The sequence below is a fragment of the Ictalurus punctatus genome, unplaced genomic scaffold (assembly GCF_001660625.3).
Source record: "Ictalurus punctatus breed USDA103 unplaced genomic scaffold, Coco_2.0 tig00163697, whole genome shotgun sequence".
In the NCBI taxonomy this organism is placed as follows: domain Eukaryota; kingdom Metazoa; phylum Chordata; class Actinopteri; order Siluriformes; family Ictaluridae; genus Ictalurus; species Ictalurus punctatus.
Window position 1 is genome coordinate 18,311 of NW_026521172.1, and position 18,544 is coordinate 36,854.

Genomic DNA, 18,544 nt, shown 5'->3' on the forward strand with positions numbered 1-18,544 from the left:
TTGGGATGGGTGCGTGTGGGGATGGGTGTGGGTGTGGGTGGGGATGGGAGTGTGAAGGGATGGGTCTGTGTAGGGATGCGTGTGTGCTTGTCTCGGGATGGGTGTGGGGGTGGGGGTCTGGGAGATGGGTGTGGGAGTGTCTGGGTATGGGTGTGGGTGAGGATGGATGTGGGTGTTTGTTGGGATGGGTGTGGGTGTGTGGGGATGGGTGTGTGTGGGTGTGTATAGCGATGGGTGTGTGTGGGGATGAGTGTGGGTGTGTGGGGATGGGTGTGGGTGTATAGGGATGCGTGTGTGTAGAGATATGTGTGTATAGGGATGAGAGTGGTTGTGTGTGGGGATGGGTGTGGGTGTGTCTAGTGATGGGTGTGTGTGGGGATGGGTGTGTGAGGGGATAGTTGTGGGTGTGTTTGGGCATGGGTGTGTGGGGGGATGGGTGTGGGTGTGTGTGGGGATGGGTGTGTGGAGATGGGTGTGGGTGAGTGTGGGAATGGGTGTGTGTAGGGATGAGTGTGTGTGTGGGTGTGGGGATGGGTGTGGGTGTGTGGGGATGGGTGTGGGTGAGTGTGGGAATGGGTGCGTGGGTGTGAGTGGAGATGGGTGTGTGTGGGAATTGGTGTGCGTGTGTCTAGGGATGGGTGTGTGTAGGGATGTCTGTGTGTGGATGGGTGTGGGTGATTGGGGATGGGTGTGTGTACGGATGGGTGTTTGTAGGGATGGGTGTGTGTGGCGATGGGTGTCGGTGTGTGTGGGGATGGGTGTGCGTAGGGATGGGTGTGTGGGGATGGGTGTTGGTTGGGATGGGTGTGGGTGTGTGTAGGGATGGGAGTATGTGGGGATGGTTGTATGTTGAGATGGGTGTGTGTGGGGATGGGTGTCGGTGTGTGTGGGTATGGGTGTGTGTAGGGATGGGTGTCGGTGTGTGTGGGTATGGGTGTGTGTAGGGATGGGTATGTGGGGATGGGTGTGGGTCTGTGTAGGGATAGGTGTGTGTGGCGATGATTGTGTGTGTGTGTGTGCGCGCGCGTGTGTGGGGATAGGTGTGGGTGTGGGCAAGGGTGTGTTTGTGGATGGGTGTGTTTGTGGATGGGTGTGTGTGGGGATGGGTGTGTGGGTGTGTTTGTGGATGGGTGTGGGTGGGTGTGGGTGTGTATGGGGGTGGGTGTGGGTGAGTGTGGGGATGTGTGTGGTTGGGGATGGGTGTGTGTGGGGATGGGTGTCAGTGTTTGTGGGTATGGGTGTGTGTGGGGATGGGTGTGGGTGTGTGTTGGGATAGTTCTGGGTGTGTGTAGGGATGGGTGTGTGTGGGGATGGGTGTGGGTGTGTGTGGGGATGGTTGTGTGTAGGGATGGGTATGTGTGGGGATGGGTGTGTCTGTGTGCGGGGATGGGTGTGTGCGGGGTTGAGTGTGGATGTGTTGGGATGGGTGTGGGACTAGGTGGGGGATGGGTGTGTGGGTTTGTGTGGGGATGGGTGTGGGTGTGTGTAGGGATGGGTATGGGTCGGTGTGGGTGTGGTGTGGGGATGGGTTTGGGTCGGGATGGGTGTGGGTGTGTTTAGAGATAGGTATGTGTGGGGATGGGTGTGGGTGTATGTAGGGATGGGTGTGTGTGGGGACGTGTGTGTGTTTGCAGAAGGTTGTGGGTGTGGGTGTGTGTCGTGATGCTTGTGTGTGGTGATGGGTGTGGGAGTGTGTAGGGATGGGTTTGTGTAAGGATTGGTGTTTATGGGGATGGGTGTGTGGGTGTGTGTGGGGATGGGTGTGGGTGTGGGTGGTGATGGGTGGGGATGGGTTTGGGTCTGTTTAGGGATGGGTGTGTGTGGCGATGAGTGTGGGTGTGTGTGTGGATGGGTGTGTGTGTGTGTAGGGATGGGTGTGTGTGGGGAGGGTGTGGGTATGTGTGGGGATGGGTGTGTGGAGGGATGGGTGTGTGGAGGGACGGGTGTGGGTGGGGATGGGTGTGTGGAGGGATGGGTGTGTATGGGGATGGGTGAGAGTGTGTCTAGGGATGGGTGTGTGGGGATGGGTGAGAGTGTGTCTAGGGATGGGTGTGTGGGGATGGGTGTGTGTAGGGATGAGTGTGTGTAGGGATGGGGGTGTGTGTGTTGGGATGGGTGTGTATGGGGATGGATGTGGGTGTGTGTAGGGATGTTGTCTAGGGATGCGTGTGGGTGTTTGTGGGGATGGGTGTGGGTGGGGGTGTGTGTGAGGATGGGTGTGTGTGTAGTGATGGGAGTGCGTGGGGATGGGTGTGTGTGGGGATGGGTGTGTGTGGGGATGGGTGTGTGTGGGGATGGCTGTGGGTGTGTGTGGGGATGGGTGGGTGGGTTTGTGTTGGGATGGGTGTGGGACGGGATGGATGTGGGTGTGTGTAGGGATGCTTGTGTGTGGGGAAGGGTTTGGGTGTGGGTTTGGATGGGTGTATGTGGCGATGAGTGTGGGAATGTGTAGGGATGGGTTTGTGTAGGGATGGGTGTGTATGGGGATGGGTGTGTCGGTGTGTGTAGGGATCGGTGTGTGTAGGGATGGGTGTGTGTAGGGATGGGTGTGGGTGTGTGCGGTGAAGGGTGTGTGGATGTGTGTGGGAATGGGTGTGGATAGGGATGGGTGTTTGTAGGGATGGGTGTGTGTGGGGAGGGGTGTGTGGATGTGTGTGGGAATGGGTGTGGATAGGGATGGGTGTTGTAGGGATGGGTGTGTGTGGGGAGGGGTGTGTGTTGTGATGGATGTGTGTAGGGATGAGTGTGTGTGGGGATGGGTGTGGTTGTGTGGGGGGATGGGTGTGGGTGTGTGTAGGGATGGGTGTGTGTTGGGAAGGGTGTGGGTGTGTGTAGGGATGGGTGTTTGTGGGAATGGGTGTGGGTGTGTGTAGGAATGGGTGTGTGAGGGGATGAGTGTGGGTGTGTGTGGGGATGGGTGTGTGAGGGGATGGGTGTGGGTGAAGGTTGGGATGGGTGTGTAATGGGATTGGTCTGTGTGTGTGGGGATGGGTGTGTGTAGGGATGGGTGTGTCTGGGGATGGGAGTTGGTGTGTGTGGGGATGGGTGTGTGTGGGGATGGGTGTTGGTGTGTGTGGGGATGGGTGTGTCTGGGGATGGGTGAGTGTGTGTGCGGGGATGGGTGTGGATGTGTTGGGATGGGTGTGGGACTAGGTGGGGAGGGGTGTGTGGGTGTGAGTGGGGATGGGTGTGGGTTTGTGTGGGGATGTCTGTGTGTGGGGATGGGTGTGTGTGGGGATGGGTGTTTGTGGGGATGGGTGTTTGTGGGGATGGGTGTTGTGTGTGTAGGGATGGGTGTGGGTCGGTGTGGGTGTGTGTGGGGGATGGGTTTGGGTCAGGATGGGTGTTTATGGGGATGGGTGTGTGGGTGTGTGAAGGGATGGGTGTGGGTGGGGAGGGGTGTGTGTGTGCGGAAGGTTGTGGGTGTGGGTCGTGATGCTTGTGTGTGGTGATGGGTGTGGGTCTGGGTTGGGAAGGGTGTGTGTGGATGGGTGTGGGAGTATGTAGGGATGGGTTTGTGTAAGGATTGGTGTTTATGGGGATGGGTGTGTGGGTGTGTGAAGGGATGGGTGTGGGTGGGGATCGTTGTTGGTGTGTGTGGTGATGGGTGTGTGGATGGGTGTGCGTAGGGATGGGTGTGTGAAGGGATGGGTGTGTGTGTTTGTAGGGATGGGTGTGGTTGGGGATGGTTGTGAGTGTGGGTGGTGATGGGTGGGGATGGGTTTGGGTCTGTTTAGGGATGGGTGTGTGTAGGGATGGGTGTGGGTGGGGAGGGTGTGGGTGTGTGTGTGGAGCGATGTGTGTGGGGATGGGTGTGTGGAGGGATGGGTGTGGGTGGGGATGGGTGTGTGGAGGGATGGGTGTGGGTGGGGATGGGTGTTGGTGTGTGAGGGGATGGGTGTGTGTGGGGAGGGGTGTGGGTGTGTTGGAATGGGTGTGTGTAGGGATTGCTGTGGTTGTGTGTGGGGATGGGTGTGTGTGTGTCTGTAGGGATGGGTGTGTGTGGGTATGTGTGGGGATGGGTCTGGCTGTTTGTTGGGATGAGTGTGGGTGTGTGTGGGGATGGGTGTGGGTCGGCATGGGTGTGTGTGTGTGTGTGTGTAGGGATGGGGGTGTGTGCGGATGGGTGTGTCTGTGAAGATGTGTGTGGGTGTGTGAAGGGAAGGGTATGGGTGGGGATTGGTGTGGGAGTGGGTGGGGATGGGTGTGTGTGGGGATGAGTGAGTGTGTCTACGGATCGGTGAGTGCAGTGATGGGTGTGTGGGGCGATGGGCGTGTGTGTGTGGGAATGGGTGTGTGTAGGGATGAGTGTGTGTGGGGATGGGTGTGTGTGGGGATGGGTGTGGGTGAGTGTGGGAATGGGTGTGTGGGTGTGAGTGGGGATGGGTGTGTGTGGGGATGGGTGTGGGTGTTTGTCGGGATGGGTGTGTGTGGGAATGGGTGTGGGTGATTGGGGATGGGAGTGTGTACGGATGGGTGTGTGTGGGGATGAGTGTGTGTAGGGATGGGTGTGGGTGTGGGTAGGGATGGGAGTGTGTGGGGATGGGTGTGCGTATGGGTGTGCGTGTGGGTGGGGATGGGTGTTGGTGTGGGTAGGGATGGGTGTATGTGGGGATGGGTGTGGGTGTGTGGGGATGGCTGTATGTTGGGATGGGTGTGTGTGGGGATGGGTCTCGGTGTGTGTGGGTATGGGTGTTTGTAGGGATGGGTGTGGGTGGCGATGGGTGTGGGTGTGTTTAGGGATGGGTGTGTCTGGGGATGAGTGTGGGTGTGTGGGGATGGGTGTGTGTGGGGATGGGTGTGGGTCGTGATGGGTGTGGGTGTGTGTAGGGATGGGTGTGTCTTGTCTAGGGATGTGTGTGGGTGGGGATGGGTGTGTGGGTGTGTGCAGAGATGGGTGTGTGTGGGGATGATTGTGGGTATGTGTGGGGCTGGGTTTGGGTGTTTGTCGGGATGGGTGTGAGTGGGGATGGGTGTGGATGTGTCTAGGGATTGGGGTGTGTGGGTGTGTGTGGGTGTGGGGATGGGTGTGGATGTGTCTAGGGATTGGGGTGTGTGGGTGTGTGTGGGTGTGGGGATGGGTGTGTGTAGGGATGGGAGTGTGTGGGGATGGGTGTTTGTCGGGATGGGTGTGTGTGGGGATGGGTGTGGATGTGTGTAGGGATTGGTGTGTGTGGGTATGGGTGAGGTTGTGAGTGGGGATGGGTGTGGGTGTGTGTCGGGATGGGTGGGGGTGGGGATGGGAGTGTGTAGGGATGGGAGTGTGTAGGGATGGGTGTATGTGGGGATGGGTGTGGGTGTTTGTCGGGATGGGTGTGTGTGGGTACGGGTGTGGATGTGTGTAGGGATTGGTGTGTGTGGGGATGGGTGTGGGTGTGTGTGGGGATGGGTGTGGGTGTGTGTGGGGATAGGTGTGGGTGGCTGTGGGGATGGGTGTGTGTAGGGATGGAGTGTGTGGGGATGGGTGTGGGTGTGTGTAGGGATGGGTGTGTGTGGGGATGGGTGTGGGTGTGTGTGGGGATGGGTGTGTGTGGGGATGGGTGTGTGTGGGGATGGGTGTGGGGATGGGTGTATGTTGGGATGGCTGTGTGTGTGGGGGGATGGGTGTGGGTGTGGTTGGGTATGGGAGTGGGTGTGTGTGGGGAGGGGTGTGGGTGTGTTGGAATGGGTGTGGGTGTGTGTGGGGATGGGCGTGTGTGGGGATGGGGGTGTGTGTGTGTTGGGATGGGGTGTGGTGTGTGTAGGGATGCGTGTGTGTTTGTCTAGGGATGCGTGTGCGTTTGTCTAGGGATGCGTGTGGGTGTTTGTGGGGATGGGTGTGGGTGGGGGTGTGTGTGGGGGTGTATGTGAGGATCGGTGTGTGTGCAGTGATGGGAGTGCGTGGGGATGAGTGTGGGTGTGTGTGGGGATGGGTGTGTGTGGGGATGGCTGTGGGTGTGTGTGGGGATGGGTGTGTGTGGCAATGGCTGTGGGTGTGTGTGGGGATGGGTGGGTGGGTTTGTGTTGGGATGGGTGTTAGTCTGTGTAGGGATGGGTGTGGGACGGGATGGGTGTGGGTGTGTGTAGGGATGCTTGTGTGTGGGGAAAGGGTTTGGGTGTGGGTTCGGATGGGTGTATATGGCGATGAGTGTGGGAATGTGTAGGGATGGGTTTGTGTAGGGATGGGTGTGTATGGGGATGGGTGTGTCGGTGTGTGTAGGGATGGGTGTGTGTAGGGATGGGTGTGTGTAGGGATGGGTGTGGGTGTGGATGGGAGTGGGTTGTGCGGTGAAGGGTGTGTGGATGTGTGTGGGAATGGGTGTGGGTGTGGTTAGGGATGGGTGTTTGTAGGGATGGGTTTGTGTGGGGAGGGGTGTGTGTTGGGATGGATGTGTGTAGGGATGAGTGTGTGTGGGGATGGGTGTGGTTGTGTGTGGGGATGGGTGTGGGTGTGTGTAGGGAAGGGTGTGGGTGTGTGTAGGGATGGGTTGTTTGTGGGAATGGGTGTGGGTGTGTGTAGGAATGGGTGTGTGTGGGGATGAGTTTGGGTGTGTGTGGGGATGGGTGTGAGGGGATGGGTGTGGGTGTGGGTGTGGATGGGGTGTGTATGGGGATGGGTGTGGGTGAAGGTTGGGATGGGTGTGTAATGGGAGTGGTCTGTGTGTGTGGGGATGGGTGTGTCTGGGGATGGGTGTGTGTGTGTGTGGGGATGGGTGTGTGCGGGGTTGAGTGTGGATGTGTTGGGATGGGTCTGGGACTAGGTGGGGATGGGTGTGTGGGTGTGAGTGGGGATGGGTGTGGGTTTGTGTGGGGATGTCTGTCTGTGGGGATGGGTGGTGTGTGGGGATGGGTGTTGGTGTGTGTAGGGATGGGTGTGGGTCGGTGCAGGTGTGTGTAGGGATGGGTGTGGGTGGGCATGGGTTTGGGGTCGGGATGGGTGTGGGTGTGTTTAGAGATAGGTATGTGTGGGGATGGGGTGTGGGTGTATGTAGGGATGGGTGTGTGTGGGGACGGGTGTGTGTGTGCGGAACTTTCTGGTGTGGGTGTGTGTCGTGATGCTTGTGTGTGGTGATGAGTGTGGGTCTGGGTTGGGAAGGGTGTGTGTGGATGGGTGTGGGAGTGTGTAGGGATGGGTTTGTGTAAGGGATTGGGGTTTATGGGGATGGATGTGTGGGTGTGTGAAGGGATGGGTGTGGGTGGGGATCGGTGTTGGTGTGTGTGGGGATGGGTGTGGGTGGGGATCGGTGTTGGTTGTGTGTGGGGATGGGTGTGAGTGTGTGTAGGGATGGGAGTGTGTGGGGATGGGTGTGGGTGTGTGTAGGGGATGGGTGTGTGAAGGGATGGGTGTGTGTGTTTGTAGGGATGGGTGTGGTTGGGAATCGTTGAGAGTGTGGGTGGTGATGGGTGGGGATGGGTTTGGGTCTGTTTAGGGATGGGTTTGTGTGGCGATGAGTGTGGGTGTGTGTGTGGATGGATGTGTGTGTGTAGGGATGGGTGTGGGTGGGGAGGGTGTGGGTATGTGTGGGGATGGGTGTGGGTGGGGATAGGTGTGTGGAGGGATGGGTGTGGGTGGGGATGGGTGTTGGTGTGTGAGGGGATAGGTGTGTGTCGGGATGGGTGTGGGTGTGTTTTGGGATTGGTGTGTGTGGGGATGGGTGCGGGTGTATGTAGGGATCGGTGTGTGTGGGGATGAGTTGTGGGTGTGTGTGTGTGTTGGGATGGGTGTGGGTGGGGATGGGTGTGGGTGTGTCTATGGATGGGTGTGTGTGGGATGGGTGTAAAGGGATGAGTGTGTGTGGATATGGGGGTGTGTGTGTGTGTTGGGATGGGTGTGCATGGGGATGGGGATGGCTGTGTGTAGGGACGCGTGTGTGTTTGTCTAGGGATGGGTTGTGGGTGTTTGTCGGGATGGGAGTGGGTGGGGATGGGTGTAGTTTGGGATGGGGGTGTGTGTGTAGGGATGGGTGTGTGTAGGGACGCGTGTGGGTATGTGTGGGGATGGGTGTGGTTGTGGGTGGAGCTGGGAGTGTGAATGGATGGGTGTGTGTAGGGATGCGTGTGTCTTTGTCTCGGGATGGGTGTGGGTGGGGGTGTGTGTGAGGATGGGTGTGTGTGTGGGGATGATTGTGGGTATGTGTGGGGCTGGGTTTGGGTTCACCCACACCCCATACCCATAAACTTAATAATAATAATAATAAACTAAAACTACCAATGACCTGTGCAAATAAAACCAAATGAATCCATGCAGACTTTTTCTGGGTTACATTTTCCTTTTAAGGGCAGTGATTCTATTTGTTACAAAGAACTTAACGGACAACCAATCCCTGCCTTCAGTGCAACAGGCTCAGCTTTAATACAGGACTCACAATGTTTTTTTCCTGGCACTGTGCAAGTTTTCATGAACCTGTACAGATGTTTTCAACTGCTTTCACTTCACTGGTCTCCCATTTCTTTTTCTTTATCACCTTAACACCTGAACAAATGCAAGACAAAGTTAGTCAAAACATATAATGTCTTTCAATTTCATGAAAACAATCATGTTTGTTTATCAGACAATACCTTTGGGTACAGATGTGGTCCTGGTTGATTCTGTTGCTTGCTCTGTAGATGGTTTCAGTTCTGGTTCAATATCTACTTAAACACAGAATAAGTGCACTCTTTTGAATGCATCCTAACTACAGGTTGTGCATTTTCTGAAGAATACAGTGATTGTGGAGCTTAAAATGTGGTCACTATGGTGTTGCTAGGTGGTTGTGGATACAATTATACAAGTTAAGATGTTGTCTACATGTACCAAAGCCATTAGGGATTATAGAAAGGCCTAGCTAACCTTCCGTCTCCCATATACCATACTTGCCCTTTCAATAGATAAAACCTAGTTTTGGAGCCGCCCACATCACAGGCTTTTCACTGGAGTAGACACCCATCATATCTGGTGTTTTCACCGAATTAAGTACTAATTAAAAAGGTCCACTTTTTATATTCAGAAAAGTGACAATTTATCCAACCTGAGGAGTGCTTGTTTCCTCTTGTGACTGCGGTATACAATACTGGTCATCAGCAAATGTTTTCATCTGGCACCTGCTGAGTTAAAAAAACAAACAAATGATAGAATACAAAATGTAATGAGACTTCAAACAATTTCATATTTAAAATACATTAGTGTAAAATAAGTGGGGGGAAAAAATTATTTGCCTTTTGGTTACATTTGAGCTTTTCTTATTAAGCCAGCAAGGCTACTTTTGGCACATACTGCATAAAGCGCTAAAACAAAATGTTCTTCCTGAACTAAGACTGCAGACTTTTGCTGCTGATCATCTCCAGCGGTAAGATCAGATTCCAGATGATGACTTTTTTCACCTATTATACTTATCACCTGAAACCACCCCAAATCACAATTAATCCTAAAAGTACAATTAACTAATTTATTAAGTAATTAAGTGAATAAAATTGAATGTGTAGAAAACAAGGGTTTTGCTAAACAAAGATAAACACACGTAACTGTATTGTGTAAAGTTTCATGTTTAAAAGACAGTGTGGGGACCCAGTGTCTTTGAAAACACTGGTATAGTACAATGTACATTGCGGGGACTTAACATTTACTATGTTATAAAATATATTTAAAAAAACAGTTCCATACCAGATTACAGAATGAAGACTCATGCTGTGAATGTTGGGTGCAATGATGATCATCTCTAGAGGCACCATCTGACTCCAAACGATTACTGTCCACCTCTATTCCACTTTCTGTCACCTGAAAAAGGCAAAAACGGTAACTAATAAGCCCAAAAGGTAAAAGTATGTTGGTATACCTTAACTACGCTGAACAGTGTAAAGTTGTAGAAAGTATTTTAGGCTAAAACACACCAAGCAAAGAAGATATTTGTAGAAAAAAGAGAACATTTTAAAGTAGGTATCTTGTGGGGACCTGATGTACATTGTAGAGACATAACATTTACCATGTTAAAAAATACATATTAAAAGCTGTTTCATACCCATGTACACTAATAATCCCATTTGCTAGTTTAACCACACATTTAACATACTGTAATAAAAAGGGACAGATTGCAGAACAGAAAAAATTGGCATAAAACTAATAACCTGAGCTTTTTTAAAAAAAAGAGCTTTCCATGATCCTGGATTCAGCTAAACTTTCAAGTTACAAACAAGTGTTGGTAGCAAGGGTTTACAAGATTGGAAACACAAAGATAGCATAGGGTGGACCGTGAATGCATTTTACAAAGCAATGTACTGCACCTTTACAGAATCTATGTCCAGCTGTTGGTTCAGCAGGCCAAGAGCAGTAAACTGATAGCAGTGAAAGCGAGAAGTTATTTAGGTACTCTAGAGGCTGGTCCCAAAAGAGATAAACACAAATGGAGGGTCCCTAATACTGGCATAACACTATGTGAAATGGAGCTGTGGAACAGCAACAGTAAGAGAGAAATAGCTTCTGTGTAGCAGTATTAAGGAGTTGGAGGCAATGAGATTAGTATTCGTAGACTTAAAGCACAGTGAAGGTGCAGCATTACAGCTGCAAAAAAAATTAGCATTAGTAAAAAGTGCATAGATGAGGTACAAGACTGTGGCAAGGTCAGCGACATCCCTCAGCATCATTAATGGGGCGCTAGAAAAGAAGTAGTTGGAGCAAAGTAAATTAGGATTAGCAGTCAAACAACATAGCTAAGTTGCAGTAATGCACTGGTGTCACTGCTGAGTAGTTAGATGAGAGGGCATATTGTAGCAGTGCTGACATGGATCTGAAAATGAAACATTTATAGTATACAAAACCAGGAATATGACACGCATAACACAGACCAGTCACCACGTGGCAGTGAAGCAGTGGCTGAGAAGGTAGGAGAGGGGGAATCTTGCAACAGTATTAAGGCAACCCTGGTAAAAGTACATGAAATTAGGTTTGGAAAATACATAGCACAGCTGGGGTGCAGCTCTGAGATGATGGGTCAACGAGCATAGTCTGCAAGAGAGAAGCTCAAGATGTTAGCAAATGCATAGAATGGTTGAGGTGTGATATCTCATAGCGTTGTCATGGCTGAAGTATATGACGTCGGTGAGCAAAGTCCACAGGAGAAAAGCAGAAGGTATTAGTATATGCATCGCAAGTTTAAGGAGCAGCACTGCATAAAGCACATAACTGAGTACTCCACTGCCTACATTGGCAGAATACATTGTGCAGATGTACAGTGAGGGAAAAACGTATTTGATCCCCTGCTGGTTTTGTACGTTTGCCCACTGACAAAGAAATGATCAGTCTATAATTTTAATGGTAGATTAATTTGAACAGTGAGAGACAGAATAACAACAAGAAAATCCAAAAAAAAACGCATGTCAAAAATGTTATAAATTGATTTACATTTTAATGAGGGAAATAAGTATTTGACCCCTCTGCAAAACATGACTTAGTACTTGGTGGCAAAACCCTGGTCGGCAATCACAGAGGTCAGACGTTTCTTGTAGTTGGCCACCAGGTTTGCACACATCTCAGGAGGGATTTTGTCCCACTCCTCTTTGCAGATCTTCTCCAAGTCATTAAGGTTTCGAGGCTGACGTTTGGCAACTCGAACCTTCAGCTCCCTCCACAGATTTTCTATGGGATTAAGGTCTGGAGACTGGCTAGGCCACTCCAGGACCTTAATGTGCTTCTTCTTGAGCCACTCCTTTGTTGCCTTGGCCGTGTGTTTTGGGTCATCGTCATGCTGGAATACCCATCCACGACCCATTTTCAATGCCCTGGCTGAGGGAAGGAGGTTCTCACCCAAGATTTGACGGTACATGGCCCCGTCCATCGTCCCTTTGATGCGGTGAAGTTGTCCTGTCCACTTAGCAGAAAAACACCCCCAAAGCATAATGTTTCCACCTCCATGTTTGACGGTGAGGATGGTGTTCTTGGGGTCATAGGCAACATTCCTCCTCCTCCAAACATGGCGAGTAAAGTTGATGCCAAAGAGCTCCATTTTGGTCTCATCTGACCACAATTCCTTCACCCAGTTGTCCTCTGAATCATTCAGATGTTCATTGGCAAACTTCAGACGGGCATGTATATGTGCTTTCTTGAGCAGGGGGACCTTGCGGGCGCTGCAGGATTTCAGTCCTTCACGGCGTAGTGTGTTACCAATTGTTTTCTTGGTGACTATGGTCCCAGCTGCCTTGAGACCATTGACAAGATCCTCCCGTGTAGTTCTGGGCTGATTCCTCAATGTTCTCATGATTATTGCAACTCCACGAGGTGAGATCTTGCATGGAGCCCCAGGCCGAGGGAGATTGACAGTTCTTTTGTGTTTCTTCCATTTGCGAATAATCACACCAACTGTTGTCACCTTCTCACCAAGCTGCTTGGCAATGGTCTTGTAGCCCATTCAAGACTTGTGTAGGTCTACAATCTTGTCCCTGACATCCCTGGAGAGCTCTTTGCCATGGTGAAGAGTTTGGAATCTGATTGATTGATTGCTTCTGTGGACTGGTGTCTTTTATACAGGTAACAAGCTGACATTAGGAACACTCCCTTTAAGAGTGTGCTCCTAATCTCAGCTCTTTACCTGTATAAAAGACACCTGGCAGCCAGAAATCTTTCTGATTGAGAGGAGGTCAAATACTTATTTCCCTCATTAAAATGCAAATAAATTTATAACATTTTTGACATGCGTTTTTCTGGATTTTCTTGTTGTTATTCTGTCTCTCACTGTTCAAATAAATCTACCATTAAAATTATAGAATGATCATTTCTTTGTCAGTGTGCAAACATACAAAATCAGCAGGGGATCAAATACTTTTTTCCCCTCACTGTAGCATTTACTGTTTGGAACTCGCATGAATTAAAGCAGTTTAATTACCTCGATGTGGGAAGCAGATTTCTGTTGTGAATGTTGGGTGCACTGGGTAACATCTCCAGAGGTAGCACCTGACTCCAGACGATTATTGTTTGCATCCATTCCACACTTTGTCCCCTGAAACAATAACAGTCACTATTAAATATAAAAGTAGAGGGTAAATCCTGTTACAGAAACAGCATGTAACATGTGAGCACTGCCATATAGTGACTGATCGGCACTGTTCTAAGCATCCCTACACACTCTACATCCATCCCTACACACTCTACAAGCTCAGAATATCAGTTTATTCTTCAACCACAATGTTATGTAATGGAGTGATGCTGTAAAAATACATATACATTCACTATTTGGCATCTAATTATCCAAGATTGCTACAAGAAGTAACATTCTTACTTTACTCCTCCAGGGACAATCAGCATCTCCATAATTATATGTGACCTCCTCTCCAGGTGTTATGTCTCTTAAAGCAAAAAGGCACAAATGGGGCTTTCCTTTCACAATGATTCTCTTCATTTTGCAGTTGGGGTTAATGTGATCATCATTAACCAGTCTTCCAAGAGTGCCATCATCCCTTGCAGCATCAATACTGAATTTGAACAAAATTGAAGACATTTATTTAGTGACCAACAAAAATAAAATCTTTTTAAAAATTATAATACTATTTTAAGTGTATAGCTGCAGAATTAAAAACCCCAAATAAAACCAAACATTTAATACTTTGTCACAGTGACACTCAGTACATTTACATGGACAACAATAATCCAATATTAACCCGATTTTTAATTACCTTAATCTGGCTAAAGTCATACCGGAAGGAAAGACAAAACGAAGTAAGACGTGTGGAATATTCCTGTTTTAGTTGCATTATCGAGGTGTATTACAGACATGTACACACCTTAATCACACTATAAAATCCTGACGGGACGTTTTTTGACAGGACACGATCACACACAGCAGTGCTCAACCGTTTTACGGCAAACAAGAGAGCACGGCTGCTTCCCAAACTGCGTACTTACATACTACAGTATATAGAAGGTGAAATACATATATATCAGCTGCTATATAGTAGGTAAGTACGCAGTTTGGGACGCAGCCCACGGCTTCAAGCAGTCGTATATTTGCACATATAGCATGACAAATAATCAACTGCACTTGAAGCTTTTGTAAAATTAACACCCAAAACTGTATACGGTTCCATAATGAAGACGAACTGTATGTCGATATGTGAAATTCTGGAGGGACGTCGGTTGGCATGGCGTGGGGTCATAATGACGTGTGCCGTTAATCGATTTATGTTCTATAACATGTAAAACGGGAACATGACAGGAATATTCTAAATGCAACTCATGTAAACACCTTAATCACAATACTGTCTTACTCAAAATAACATCAATAATTAGATTACTGCTGTCCATGTAAACGTAGACATTGTTGTTCATAATAATAATAATAATAATAATAATAATAAAATAATAACCATTACTACTACTATTATTAAGATTCTCCAGTTTTCTTCTTCCTCTATTAAGTAATGACAAGTCTTCTAAACTCTACAGAATGTGCCTACAACTCACACCTGATCATGCATTTTGAGTTAATGAACATGGCATTTTGTTAAATAGAAATAGTAGTGAACTAATAAACGACTACAAAGCACAGTATAGCTGTCCTGTGTAAAACATATTTGAGGCATATGGAGCTGGATAATCGAAATGCTACTGGATATAAAGGTAATGTCTGACGCGTGATTCAGGTGAGCTGCGCATCAGAAACGCAGCACAACAGTTCAGGACCCTCATTCTAATTGAGTGGCACTGTGCTGCGTTTATGATGCGCAGCTCACCTGAATCACGCGTCAGATGAATGCGGATACACATTAAAAAAAGAAAGACACTCAACAGGCACATGATAAAAACTATTAAAATATTTTTTTCTGATAACGGACAATATTGTTGTTAAACGCGATTCAGAACCGAGGTGAATCACAGACTAAACTGTGAGCAGGTATTTAAAAATGGCGCCCGCACGACCAAAACTTCGGCGCTGGGAATATATGATGTTAGCTTTCTCCGGATGTAAATATTAACGAGTCACAGTAATAAACTGTTAATAAACTAATTTAATATCATTCTCTCGAGTCGATTTCCCCTCAGACCATGTCTTAGTGAAGCGAGGCGAGGGAAAACTTTTTTTCACAGCTAAAACTTTAACTGTGCGTTTAAAACCCCCGCAGCTCATACCGCATACACTACCGAAATGGATAAAGAAATATATAGGAGTACGCACGTCCAGAATTTATCGTGCCAGATGAAGTCGAACATAAATCCTTTCAAGTTGTTGTGGTAAATTCGGTGTCTTCTGTTACTTTCCAGAGAGTTGATGAGCTCTCCTCTGTATTCTAGCACGAACTCTCCTTTAGTGAAGTGCGTCATGGTAAACACTCCCGTGCCTTGTTTAGGAATAACAAAGCATGCTAACTACCTACTGTTTTCACCATAAGTCCAAGTTTATTTATTTATATGGTCTGCTCACCTTTAAATGCATCAATGTATTTGACATCAAGCCCTGCTTTATCACGACTGGTGGTAATGTGAAAAATAGCATCATTTGTTGGACTCTTCCTCTGACTCATTTTCAAAACCTCGTTTTCACCCTTATTAAAGTTTCACTTCACAAATTCTGAAGGCATCTATATGGAAGGTGCGTTAAATATTAATAGACAATCTAGCATTAGTAAAATTAATGGACTGATATATTTAAATGCCTCATAAAGGCTGAGCTAGCTAACAAGCTAGAATAATCATTAGCTAACTAACACTAGCTAATTACTGAGAACACTATGCTATGTAAACCATAATTTAAAATGTTAAATAATAAAATAATTTACACTCCAACACAGTTTATTTAATAAACCCTCTTAGTAGTATAAGCTTTCAGTGACATGATAAATATTAACTCACATACATTTTGGGCGCGATGCTAATTTACCTAACTCCACGCGTCTCATTAATCTGAGATATTCAACCACATACTACTTCATTGGCTCAAAGCACCAGTGATTGATTGCTGTTTGACCAATCGGAGTTCTTCGGTTTCAACCAATCGGAGTACTTCCGTTTCAACCAATCGGAGTTAAGCATTGCTGTACTACGTCATCAAGAGTGCTAACGCGAATGTTTTTACAGTCTTTGGCCAAAAGGGGACATTAAACACTTGACTGCACCCCCCCCAGCCCCCTCATACACACACACACACACACACACACACTCTTATGGAGTAAATGTCAATTTTGAGGACTAATGAGATTTTTGGTAGGGGGATTCAACTCGATGAAATAAACATGCTGCAACGCTTAGTATTGTGGGGACTCGATTTTAGGGTCCCACAATCAAAAATGTCCCACTTTATTGGTGTGTAATCAGGCCGATTTCCCCATATTAGTAGGATTGCGAGTACACCAACACCCATCCCACCAAACCCATCCCCACCCACACCTACACCCATCCCAACCCACACCCATCCCTACACACACCCACACCCATTCCCATCCCTACACAACACACACCCAATCCCTAAACACAGCCACACCCATCCTCACCCACACCCATCCCCACCCCACACATCCCCACACACACCCATCACAACACACACCCATCCCCACACACACCAACACCCATCCCCCAACACCCATTCCCACCCACACCCATCCCCACACACACCAACAACCATCCCACACACCCCATCCCTACACACACACAACCATCCCCACACACCCACACCCAATCCCTACACACACACACACCAATCCCCAAACACACACACACCCATCCCTACACACACCCACCCATCCCCACACACCCACACTCATAGTCACACACACCCATCCCTACACAGACAGCTTGTGTAAATCCATCATTTAATCATACAGCTGTAAAGTAAACCTTTTTTTTTTAAAGACAGTCAACACCAGACAACAAGCCACCCAACTATTTTAATGTACAAATTAAAATGATGTTTCAAATCATAGGTCATACACACACCCACACCCATCCCTACACACACCCACACCCATCCCCATCCCACACACCCACACACCCATCCCCACCACACACCCACACCCATCCGACCAACAGCCATCACCACACACACCCACACCCATCCTACACACTCCCCACACCCATCCCCACCCACGCCCATCCCGATCCGCACCCATCCCCACACACACCATCCCTACACACACCCACACACCCATCCCTACACACACACCAACCCATCCCCACCCACACCCATCCCCACACACACCCATCCTACACACACCCACACACCCACCCTACCCACAACCCACACCCACCCCACCCACACCCATCCCACACACACCCCATCCCTACACACCTCCACCCCACCACACCCACACCCATCCCCACCCACACCACCCACACCCTCCACACCCACACCCATCCCCCACACACACCCATCCCCCACACACACCCACACCCATCCCAACACAGTCCCATCCACCCACACACCCACAACCCATCCCCACACACACCCATCCGTACACACACCCACACCCCTCCCCACACACACGAATCCCTACAACCCACCCACACCCATCCCCACACACACCCCAAAACCCATCCCCACAACCCCACACCCATCCCCACACACACCCATCCCTACACACACCCACACCGATCCCCACCTCTACACACCATCCCCCACACACCCGACACCCATCCCAACACCACCCATCCCTACACACACCCACACTCATCCTCACACACACCCATCCCCTCAAACTCCCCCACATACCCTTCCCCAACCCACCCATCCCCCACCCACACCCATCCCTACACACACCCACACCATCTCCACACACACACATCCCCACACACACCCAAACTCATCCCCACACCACTCATCCCTACACCACACCACACCATCCCCCCCACACCCATACCCCCACACCCCCACACCCATCCCCACACACACCCATCCCCCACACACCCACACTCATCCCAACACACACCCCCACAACCATCCCCACACACCCCATCCCTACACACACCCACACTCATCCTCACCAACTCCCATCCCCACACACTCCCCCACACCACCTCCCCACACAAAACCCATCCCTACACACACCCACACTCATCCTCACACACTCCCATCCCCACACACTCCCACACACCCTTCCTCACCCACACCACACCCATCCCCACACACACCCATCCCTACACACACCCACCTCATCCTCACACACTCCCTATCCCCACACACTCCCACCCACCCTTCCTCACGTACACCCACACCCATCCCACACACACCCATCCCTACACACACCCACACTCATCCTCACACACTCCCATCCCCACACACTCCCACACACCCTCCTCACCCACACCCACACCCATCCCCACCCACACCCATACCTACACACACACCACACAACCCATCCCCACACACACCCATACCCCCACACACCCCACTCTTCCCCAAAAACACACCACCCATCCCGAAACAGATCCCAACCCATCCACCACACATCACCCCACACTCATTCCCCACAAACACCCATCCCTACACACTCCACAACCCATCCCCACACACGCCCACATACCCATCCCCCCACACACCCTCACAGACCCAACCCAACACATACCCATCCCTAAAAACGCCATCCCTACACTTACCCACACCCATCCCCAAAC

General features: G+C 49.8%; 1 protein-coding gene across 1 annotated transcript; it reads right to left on the reverse strand.

Annotated features, from left to right (window-relative positions):
* Positions 1–9,619: 9,619 nt before the first annotated feature.
* LOC108256884 (N-lysine methyltransferase KMT5A) lies at positions 9,620–15,273 on the reverse strand (the record flags this gene model as incomplete). The annotated part of the gene is made up of 4 exons (XM_053679390.1): positions 15,117–15,273; positions 13,224–13,416; positions 12,831–12,944; positions 9,620–9,733 (listed from the first exon to the last, which is right to left on the reverse strand). Coding segments are annotated over exons 1-4 (567 nt in total), but the record flags the coding sequence as incomplete, so codon positions are not given.
* Positions 15,274–18,544: the final 3,271 nt, after the last annotated feature.